The 10665-nt window shown below is 30.0% G+C and overlaps 4 protein-coding genes across 10 annotated transcripts; 2 read left to right on the top strand and 2 right to left on the bottom strand.

Moving 5' to 3' along the window:
• Nucleotides 1–774: 774 nt before the first annotated feature.
• On the bottom strand, nucleotides 775–6433 carry LOC128895876 (integral membrane protein 2B). Of its 3 annotated transcripts, XM_054158834.1 has the most exons (7): nucleotides 6320–6433; nucleotides 4884–5343; nucleotides 4595–4795; nucleotides 3195–3662; nucleotides 2999–3113; nucleotides 2714–2860; nucleotides 775–2629 (listed from the first exon to the last, which is right to left on the bottom strand). In XM_054158834.1, exons 3-7 carry the CDS (start codon nucleotides 4670–4672, stop codon nucleotides 2511–2513), a joined length of 927 nt encoding a protein of 308 aa, XP_054014809.1. In that variant the 5' UTR covers nucleotides 4673–4795; nucleotides 4884–5343; nucleotides 6320–6433; the 3' UTR covers nucleotides 775–2510. The 3 variants fall into 3 exon arrangements, 2 of the variants coding, with proteins under 2 accessions (XP_054014809.1, XP_054014808.1); XR_008461878.1 differs by lacking the exons at nucleotides 4884–5343; nucleotides 6320–6433 and having other exon boundaries at nucleotides 775–1145; nucleotides 2428–2629; nucleotides 4595–4877; XM_054158833.1 differs by lacking the exon at nucleotides 6320–6433 and having other exon boundaries at nucleotides 4884–5441.
• LOC128895878 (U11/U12 small nuclear ribonucleoprotein 25 kDa protein-like) lies at nucleotides 5441–6658 on the top strand. The gene is made up of 2 exons (XM_054158839.1): nucleotides 5441–6038; nucleotides 6316–6658. The coding sequence occupies exons 1-2, from the start codon at nucleotides 5742–5744 to the stop codon at nucleotides 6568–6570; spliced, it is 552 nt and encodes a 183-aa protein (XP_054014814.1). The 5' UTR covers nucleotides 5441–5741; the 3' UTR covers nucleotides 6571–6658.
• LOC128895877 (distal membrane-arm assembly complex protein 2-like) lies at nucleotides 6594–8323 on the bottom strand. 3 transcript variants are annotated; one of them, XM_054158836.1, is made up of 3 exons: nucleotides 8224–8301; nucleotides 7795–7878; nucleotides 6594–7715 (listed from the first exon to the last, which is right to left on the bottom strand). In XM_054158836.1, the coding sequence occupies exon 3, from the start codon at nucleotides 7564–7566 to the stop codon at nucleotides 6688–6690; it is 879 nt and encodes a 292-aa protein (XP_054014811.1). In that variant the 5' UTR covers nucleotides 7567–7715; nucleotides 7795–7878; nucleotides 8224–8301; the 3' UTR covers nucleotides 6594–6687. The 3 variants fall into 3 exon arrangements, with proteins under 3 accessions (XP_054014811.1, XP_054014812.1, XP_054014813.1); XM_054158837.1 differs by having other exon boundaries at nucleotides 7795–7885; nucleotides 8224–8259; XM_054158838.1 differs by lacking the exon at nucleotides 7795–7878 and having other exon boundaries at nucleotides 8224–8323.
• LOC128895875 (KICSTOR subunit 2-like) lies at nucleotides 7839–10624 on the top strand. 3 transcript variants are annotated; one of them, XM_054158832.1, is made up of 9 exons: nucleotides 7839–7949; nucleotides 8744–8890; nucleotides 8966–9117; nucleotides 9200–9340; nucleotides 9436–9574; nucleotides 9640–9833; nucleotides 9905–10055; nucleotides 10125–10235; nucleotides 10302–10624. In XM_054158832.1, the coding sequence occupies exons 2-9, from the start codon at nucleotides 8777–8779 to the stop codon at nucleotides 10470–10472; spliced, it is 1173 nt and encodes a 390-aa protein (XP_054014807.1). In that variant the 5' UTR covers nucleotides 7839–7949; nucleotides 8744–8776; the 3' UTR covers nucleotides 10473–10624. The 3 variants fall into 3 exon arrangements, with proteins under 3 accessions (XP_054014807.1, XP_054014805.1, XP_054014806.1); XM_054158830.1 differs by lacking the exon at nucleotides 7839–7949 and adding an exon at nucleotides 8275–8474; XM_054158831.1 differs by lacking the exon at nucleotides 7839–7949 and adding an exon at nucleotides 8422–8557.
• The last annotated feature ends 41 nt before the right edge of the window (nucleotides 10625–10665 follow it).

The following is a 10665-nucleotide window of genomic DNA, read 5'->3' as shown; positions in this document are numbered from 1 at the left end:
CAATCATAAATCACTACTAATTAATATATAATAACACATTAAAGAGATAATAATAAATGCATTTTGTATTGTTATCACTTAATGCTAATTTATTTTTTTTTAAAAATGAAGAAAAGATTTGATTGCAGACTTATCTCTTCATTATAAATAAAACAGTACAATATTAAATACTAAATAAATTTTCGAGTTTGCGAAAATTTATTTGGGACATCTGGATTTCCAAAATACGTCAAAATTGTTTTCTCGAGACGTGATTTTCCAGCACAATCTCTAATTCCATTCAAAGTACTTACATAACTTCAACTGATCAAAGTTCATAACTGTCATAATAGAATAATAAGCTCCTAATTTGCTATTATTACAATTACTTATTGTTTATTAGATTTTAAAGATTTGCAACTTATTATTTCTTACAGTAAATGCATAAATGTATTCACTGAGCTTACATAACAGTACCACACAAACGAATCAGTAAATCAAGTAATTATTCAGGAGTATTCATTTGATTACTGTACACTACTATGAATTTTTGAACACCACTTTCTATTGAACTTATAATTTTATTGACACAGTAATAGAACTTTTGTATGAAGTTATGTAAATACATATGCACATGCTTAGAAGGTAACTTACATTCACATCACATTTTTTCCCTTAAAATAAATTCCCCAACAAATGATTACAGCTTTTTCCATTACCTGCAAAATATCCTATATAAAATAAATATCATTTTACACATGTTACAGTTATTATAATAAATGTAAAAATAAATAGTAGGAAACTAATCATGATAATTCATTTATTATTTTCTCCTATAGAAGACAAATAAATATTTATATGAGAATATATTTTATCCAGAATAGTATATAGGATAAAATGCATATTTATTAAACACTAAACTTAACTAATACTGGACATTTCTGAATAGCATCGCCATAGGTTTTCATTCTTAGAAAAGTTCTATTCTGATGTGGTACTGTGTGTAAACAAATTGTTTGGTAATGTAAATGAGAATTATATATACACTTTATATCATCACAATCTTAAATACTGTACAATTACATTGTAACATTAAAACAAATGTCTTCGAAGTTGCTTCCTTTGTTCTAGTTTATTGAAGTTGATTCCCTGGATTTCTCTATACTCTTAAAAATTAAAAAAGCAAGTTATACACACTTGTAGTTAGTTTAGTTATAAATACCAAAAGCTTAAACAATTATTTACTGATAATCGCAAACAAAAAATTATTGTTGAAGGTTTTATTAGGCAACTAAATAATCATGCATGTACTGTGTTATACTAAACTTTAAATAAACAAGCTTGATAAAGTAACACTATACTGGCTTCCTTCTGTAGTTTACAAGTTTGTTACACAAAACATCAAGAAAATTAAAATATGCAAAAGGAATATCTTAGAACAGAAAGGAAATTCAATATAGAGCAACTTAATCATGTGCTTCATATTTCAATCTCCATTCTATTGATCTGGTCACAGTAACTTTATTACCCATATCTTATCATCTTCAGTACATATTTTAATGTTAAGTTTCTTTCAACAGATCACATGTATTGTTATACAACATTTATTATCGTCTAATGGAAAAACAGATATTGTATAAATATACTTGAATTAGTTATTAAACAATCATCGATTTTAAACACATTCATAAAAACGTTTTTTTTTTTTTTTTGGTAAAAATATTTCGATTCATGATTTATAGAATTAGTACATGATTGATGAAACAATATAACTTCTAGTTTGTACAATTATTAACTTGTCAACTGGGTCGCATTTCTCGACCAGAAACGCCTTGTGTATTTCAAGTTAAACATCAATAAAAACGAGTTAACTCGTCTTATCCAAAACTATAGTAAATTAAAATATAATCATATGAGCAAATACGGGAATGTTCAATTAAAGAAATGAAGAAAAGATATCAGAATATTTCCAAATGACAAGATTAATTGTCTCCCCCAGCTAACAGGTTAATCATTCAATCGTGCAATTATGTATTAAGTATACAATGTCAACACGTATTTCTATTATTTTGCTAGAGTTGCATATTAAAGAATTTAAGCATAGGAAGTAAATAAACAGAGAAGAATATGCAATTCTACGTTATAAACAAGCACCATTAGCGTTTCACTGGAACTTAATTAATGTTAAGGTTAAAACGCAATAGTTCCTTAATTGCATCAGTCATTTATAATCAGTCTGCTATTGAATTAACTCTCACTAAATCTTAAACAAATACATTTTAATTTTATGATAGTTTTACTGATTTAGAGCAAAGATAGGAAATGATGGGAAGACTTAAGAATGTCTTGAATGTGATGTACATTTAAAACTAAGTAGCTATTGATTAAAAAATTCTTATAGAAAGAGTGACAGAAATAATAATTTGCTGGAATTTACGATGGATTTACCTAAGTTTGCTGGGCTGGATATAATTTTTATACATTGATCTACTGGTGGTAAATATTCTAGAATAATTATAAATTCCATCTGTTCATATTTTTGAGCTCTTTTTATATGCATTAACATCATCTAAATTCAAAATATCAAATTCTATAATATTTAACCCCGCATACTGCCCAAACACTCCGCTTGATATGCTACGCTTAACAACTGTAACATAAAAGACAAATGAATTAATGTAATACAAAATATGATATACAAATTCAAATAATATTAAGTACTTTAGTAACCAACCATTTGAATTGACTTTCGTCAACATGTACGTTGGCAAATCTTGACATTCACGAGCTATGTATGTCCCAACAACCGATAAATCAGAGATTGGTGGTACAATTACTTTCATTGTTTCTCGTACAATTTCTGTGTCCACTTCATAGTATCCTACAAGAATAGTAAATATATGCTACATATGTACATATAGATACATATTTTTTAGATTAAATAACATCAAAGCATGTTCTGATGTTATTTAATTTGTATATTCATATTTATTTATTTTATAAAATATTAGAGATTTACCATTATACATTTTCCTAAGAAGATCATACATATTACGTGGTGGTAGAACTCTTTGACGATTTAATGGCATAACAAAACAGCACTGTCCATCAATATCAATTATGCCAGTTTTGTTCTTGAATAATGTACAAATAAAATTTAATATAATCACTTACATTAATCGCATTTGATACATTAACAAATTTCTTGAACTTACAATGTTAAAATCATGTATAAACCGGCCTTGGCGCCCACCACGAAAATCGGGCACATCAATTCTTTCATAATCTTCATTCTCCAAATCAATTTCAAAACGTTCCTTGAAAAAGGAACCTCTTCTAAGTTCACTATCCACATTTTTCTCAATTTTCTCTAGATTTTTAAAGAAATCAGAATCTGCTGATAATGCTTGATGAACTCCATTGTTGGTGTTAAGACCCTTGTTTGAACTTTCATAAGGAATGGTGTACCATCCTGTCCTAAATATATGCATCTGCGTTCTAGCACATTTTCGATAAATGTAGAGGCCACCAATAATGCCGATTATGAGAATCATCAATGCGACGAGAAATAGCATAATTGTTGCTGTGACATGAAGACGGCGCATGTTCCGGCGGGAGACTAAATAATGACCTCCTACACCATTATTCTGAAGCTGTGCTTCTGGATCTTTTTTTGTATCGTCCTATTTAAGAATACATATTTATTTATAAAAAAAAAACCTTTTCAAAAAATATAGAATAAACAATCAAAAATAATATATAGAATACACAATATTATTATACATGTTTTAATACACAGGGTGATTGCATGAAAACATTACAAAAAAAAGAAGTTATATAGTATAAAAAATGATTGTTAATTGAGTAAGGAAGCAGCAACTTTTCCACATTGCTAGACATGAAACAATCTGGGATTAAAAATAAATAAGTGAATTGTTAAATGTCAAATTGTATGGAAAACTTATTCTACAGGTATAAACTTAAAACTTCTGAATTTATTATTGTATAAAAAAAACTTATTTTACAAATATATTTGTAATTATTGCCTTCAGGTTCTATGTATTATCATGTAAATTTAAACGTAACTTTAATATTTCTATAAACAAAGTCAAATTACAAAAATCTAATTATTATATTGTATATTCTACTCAACGATGTACAACTTTTATTTAACCAGTTTCTTTAATAGAAAAACTAATTTACGATTTACTTAAGTTCGTCTAGCTAGATAAATCTCCCTGTATATAAACGTAATTCTGTATTCATGGAGATTTTCTAGAAAAGTACAATATTAGCAATTTATAATCTTACAACCGCGATAACACATATGATGTGAACGTGTGTAATATAATAACGCAATTATCAAATGACGTATAAAGTATCTCATACGCAGTACCCTCGGTGATATAAACGATGTAACTACGTATGTACGAATAAATTTATGTAGAAAGTATAGTATTAGATAACAATAAATTTTAACGGTAATTGGAATGTTTATGTATCAAAAATGGTTACTATTCAAGATATCTAGGCAGTGTATTATTCAATTCACTTTTACAAGAATGTCATTATCGTGTCTAAATTAAAGGTCGACAAATGTTAGAATAATGCTAACCGGTACGTTTAATTCGACGAAAAGAGGTTGTTCCACTTTGTCCGCCTTCTCGGTAATGGGCTTTGTGATGACCGTCATCTGTTCGGTGTTTTGATTTCGGTCTTGTTCCAATCAAACTATCAATATACCTTCCACGACGAAATCCGTTCCCGTGTGTCTGATCGCGTAGTTATGATCGACGATCACCGGCGTTTCGACAAGCTTTAACGTAAAACACAATGCGCACCTAAGAACACCTAAGTACAGTATAGCGGAGCCCACAGAATTTCAGGATAAACTGCATACATACAAATGCAACTGAGATTGATCGGTGACAACCGCGCCCTCAATCCACTAATAAATATTGCGTGCGCATGCGTCGATCCCGAGCAAAAGATGGTCGAATATATTCACCGGTGTAGACAATACGAACTTGAAGGACTGTGCGAAATGTAGTAGACGAGATACCTCGTCTGCGCCAACGGTAGTGAAGTCTAAATTACAGGGAAAAATGACCTTCTAGAATAACTTCCAGCCATCTTATTTTGATCAACTAACAGTGCCACCTATTTAAAACGTAGAAAAATTCAAACATACATCACAGAGTATTATTATAGAGGTGAAACTTTGGTATTTTTCTCAGTTCTGAGTCTGCTGAGTGCGCGTGCATCACTGCATTTAATTCTTGCTTTATATTGCTTTTATATTTGCTCACAAACAATCTTCATAATTTTCTGGCATCCCCAGTAGGAATACTATGGCTCAGGTACCTCGGGATCGCTAAACCCGTACTGTAGGTACAATCAAACATAGCTACAGCCACAGTTTGCTAGGTTCGATTGTGCTACAGCCCCTGAGGGGAATTGACAAACAAGGGGCTCGAAGCTAAAGAAGCGTAGAAGCTTCATGTTGTTATAACTTGCGTTCCGGCGAGTTTCGCCTCTGTAAAACTATTTTGTTATATACTTTATAATATAAACACTATAGTCTCTCAGGTCCGTGTTTCCGGCATAGATAACGTATATTTGTACATGTTTATATGAATTTTGTTATCGTATGCATATAACAATCGTATCACACCACAGGAAATACGATATTCCTTGTGCTATTATTGTTATTTAAAATTGTCCTCTTATCTTTTTATCTTCAATAACGATCCGACAAAATTATGAATGAAATGGACAGTTCTATTGAAAATATCGAATTAGAAAATCGAAGGGGATGTGAAGATGACGATTCATTTGAAAAGGAACGTGTAATAAATAAAAATGCAGAATTCGACCATGAGGAATTAGTAAAATTAACGAAAGAAGCGATTGACAATATAATTGAAAGCGACCCACTTCTTTCTGGTTTACCAACGGATGTTACAATTGAAGAAATTAAAGCTCAAATTGCTGTTGCACAAGGACAAGCGATCACTGTATACTTAAATCGTGGCGAATTACCGAAAATTGGAGTTGTAGTAATGTATTTTTTTAATAATCTTTTTCGTTTGTTTCAATCAATACCAAATACTGTTAATTCAATGGAATAGTCAAAATATTTGAAAAATAATGTAATTATAAAAGGTTTTCCAAGAGGGATTTTTTATTTATAACAAAGTATCTCTATCAATTTACTTGTGGTAGATACTACTAGTATATTTCCTACCATTTGTGTTTTATTAAAGGTACCAAATTTTAAAACCCCTTTTGGAAAATCCTTTAGATAGTCGAATAAATAAATTTCTATCAATTTAGGTACCTCCTCACAACACAACAGTTTTGGATTTGAAGAAAGCTATAAAACGTCATACAAATTTATCATTAAAAAGAGAGAAAATCAAAAAGAAAATAAGTTGGAAACACGTTTGGAAAAAGTATTACTTATGCTTTGATAATGTGAAACTGGTGGATGATAATGAGAATATAAAAACTTATGGAATTACAAACAAAGCTGAATTGCATTATATGAAAAGACATAGGGAAAAGAATAAATTGTTAAAGAATGCTTAGTTATTAGGGCAAAAACTGTGATTTGTAAATATTATGTTTTTAAGATGCATAATAATTTATATTTAATAAAATATATTACAGTATTGTTTCAAAATGTTGTAATTTGTACCGTATACATTATTCCTCTGGTAACAGTTCCTGTTTTGGCTCTAAAACTGTACATTTTAAATACGGGTTGATGTCTTCCAACAAGAAACAAGTAAACTCCATTGCTACAGACCTATAATAATTTGTTACAGTTAATGTTTTCAAATTTGCCATTTTATACACTGCTTCTAAGCCTCTTTCTGTCACATTTATACATTCAGACACATCAAGGTGTTCTAACATTGGATACTCAAAAGCTAATTTATCTATAACCCAATCATTGACAGTATTGCAACCTCTGAGGATAAGCCACCTTAGGTGGTAAAGATCACATATGCAGCTAAGATTATCATAATTTATAGGATATCCATTTAAATCTATTCCTTCTAAGATGAAGTCTGGATCATAATAATCTGGTACTATAAAAGTACTTTTACTTTTTTTAGGGTTTTCTATCCAATTTTCATGGTTTTTAAGCTTTATTCTACCACCATACTTTAAGACCAAATATGCTGTTGCTATATCAGGGCCATGTCTCTGATACATCTCATATGACCTTTTTTCAGCATATTTTCTGTATAACATTTTTTTATGTTCCCACCAATCTTTTAAATACAACAATTTAAAATCTGTCCTTTTGGGTGCATCAGTCTTATAGAATATTAGAGGTGTTCGAAGGGTAGGTAAACGAGGCTCCTTAAACTTGTCAGTTTGAAGTTTTAATTCAACAGTCTTACGATTCAGACGTATGTTCTGTGTCAAATGAATAATAGCTTTATTATCATTGTAAAATGTTCGTATTATGTTGATATGTAATTTTCGATGAGAGGTTATGGACTGTAAGAGTGGTTTAGGTAGAATATAGGTGACATGCCGAAGCAACATTGTTGTTGTCAAATTTATATGCATCACTTCTTACATAAACTCTTATTACTTCTATGAAACATTAAGTCTTCCTGTATAAATGCTATTTTTGTGTCTTGCAAAGATCGCACTAAATATTTTGCCGAAATTCGTCAAGTTGAGTAAGGTTAGCAAAACTGAAATTTCTCGATCATCTAAAACAAGAAATACGTACACCGTTAATTCAAAATTTACAAAAAATTATGTTCTTGTATCAACCACATTTACACATACAATATTACACGGAAGTACATAGTCATACACATGTCAATTTCAATGGTGTAACTAATAATTCTAGAGCCTGCGTCCTGCGAGTACCTGCAAGCTAACATTTATAAGTAAATTTGTTTAGAAGGATTTAAAGCTATTATAATGTGGTTATAAAAGCGGTATGTTTTTATTTTGAATAGAGAAATAAGCAACTGAACTTGTAACAAAATATTTCTGATAAAACTATTAGATATTTTGCCTTTGAGGTTTCAGAAAATTTTATATTCGGGCACCATCCAATAAAATAAAAGTTTTGAGTTACATAAAACTGAAGTTGTGTTTCAACATTTATTTCAACATGATTCCCATTCCCCCTTTCAGCTCTTTTCTTTATTATCTAAAAACTCTAAAACGAATTTTTAAAAAATTCAAGCGGGGACCCCTATACATTACCTATTTTTAATCAATTATGACCACAGATCTGTGATTATGACACCTTACTGATTTCATTTCAACACGCTTGCGCGAAACTCCGAGCAGACCTGACAATTAACCTTTAAAATTATTGCCATTCAAAATAACCGTAAACAAAGTAAACACTGCGTAGTAGAAATAGGTAAAAAATGGATCATGAAGAAGAATTTCTTAACACCTTTTTCACTCAGGTTGCTCAATTGTGTACAGATAAAGCCAAGGAGTTAGTTGTAAGTGATCACCGAATGGAAGTAAACATTGTGTTTTGTAAAAGCATTATTGCTAATCTGTTTAAAATCGATTCAACTTTTAAGTACGTTTTTATTTAATAGTATGTATATGCTATTATGATCTACGACATTTTAAGTAAAAGTATTTAAGTAAATTTTTAGCAAGTTTTATATGTAAAATATTTTAGTGACGTTTATTTCAATACAATGTAAACAAGCTATACATACGATTTCACAAAAGGAATTAAATTGTTTCTGATAATTAATAGGAAAAGGAACGTGGATCATGTCGCCAAACACAGATGGGTCCATGGGGAATGTTGCTTATGCATTTACCACAAATAGCAGTAGCAGAACATTCATATGCAGATATGGGTTTTCTTCATACCAAAAATAAAGGATTTTTAAGGAAAGATGTAAATATATTAATATTCTGGTTAAAATGAAAACAAATAATTACTATATTTAATATTTTATATTAATTTATGTAGAATTCGCTACGAACAGTATATGAATCCTTGAAGTCTGACCTGAAAAGAGTAGAAGAAATGACTAGGGGAACCAACTCTATTGGCGCAACAGTTGCTGAGGTTTCCAATCAACTATGTCAATACATTACAGCCAAGATACAACTGATAGATTTGTTAGTATGTTATTTGCTAAGTATTTACAATAGTGTCAACCTCATTGGTATCAAAATTTTATGCAATATTATTGTATTACAGTTATGAAAAAATGTATAATATGAGTATAAATAGTAAAGTCATGAAGTACCAGGAATTGTTGCAATGTATAGAGGGAATAGTAGAAAGTCATGCTTTGTCTTGTTCACATTTAGCATTAACTGCATTTAAGACAAGCTTAACGTAAGTAAATGCTAAAACAAGGTGCTAACAAAAAGAATAATAAAGATTATGAGTGCAAATCTCATCCTTTGTAAATTAAAATATATTTTGAGTAGGTTGGAGTGCGAAATATTAGTGCAGTTAACAAAAGCACAAGTTGAACTCCAACATTGGAGGTTCTTATCAACATTAATGTCTCTTTATGGTGCACAAGCACGAATGTCAGCTTGGGAACGAACTTTACAAAACAAAGAGGTTAGTAGCATAAATAAAAACTAGAAAGAGTAAAAATGTTTAATCATCAATTATAATGTTTTTAGTCATGGAAATTAGGCTTTGGTGCGACTTTTCTAAAAGCGAATCAGCAGCCTGCATTGTACCAGTGGTTAGTGAAATTACGCAGTAGCATATTAGCTAAATGCTCTTTGTATTTCCATACTACTTTAAGTCAGCAGGCTAGTCCAGGAGAAATGAGAAGTATCATGAGCAAGCAAAATGTAGATTACTACCACAAGTAATACATCTCTAAGTAGTATGATTTATATAATTTATTGATTGTTGAAAAGTAACATACCGTCATTTCAGAATACAGAGTTTTCAACGCAAACATGATATTCTAGCAGTTTTAATTATATTTGATGCTAGAGGAGTAGAAGATTCAGGACCAGGTTACAGACATCCTCGCAGAGAACTAAACGCTACTGAACATTTCCCGGTTGTTCTCAGTTGTCCTAGTGTAAGTTCTCATAAATTATAAAATATCTGAAAAACAAATATTCATATAGTATCTTTCTATTCGTTTCAGATGTTTGTGCAAAAGCCATCAATTCATTTAGAGAATATACAGAAACGTATTAAAGAACGACAATCCGAACTTCTCGTTATGGATAAAATTGTCTACATTAAAACTGTAAAGGTATGCTATTAAATAAATTTTTAATAAGTTCTATATATATATAATGTATATTGATTTTTCTTTCAGGATCCATGTGTATATGCTATGTACAATACTGATCCCAGAATGACCCTAGTTACTGTATTTGAAAGTGGCAAACCAAGAGATAAGGAATCTCATGTAACATCGTTCATGACTGACTTATGTATGCAAATTAGGTGTAACAAAGTGTATGAAACGTTGAAATTATCGAAATAAGCTGACGTACAAATATGAATTAAAAATATTAAAATACTATCAATGATTATAGTGCGCCAAAAATTGGGTACTATTTTAATTACATGAGACTTATGTATAAATTTTGATAATGGTTTATTAATATATTATATTAATTAATTAATATCTTTAAACCAAGTTTTTTATTTTATTTTCGATTGTGAATATTGATATT

Source organism: Hylaeus anthracinus, unplaced genomic scaffold (assembly GCF_026225885.1).
Source record: "Hylaeus anthracinus isolate JK02 unplaced genomic scaffold, UHH_iyHylAnth1.0_haploid 5, whole genome shotgun sequence".
NCBI lineage: Eukaryota > Metazoa > Arthropoda > Insecta > Hymenoptera > Colletidae > Hylaeus > Hylaeus anthracinus.
This window is presented reverse-complemented; position numbering and strand designations above follow the sequence as displayed.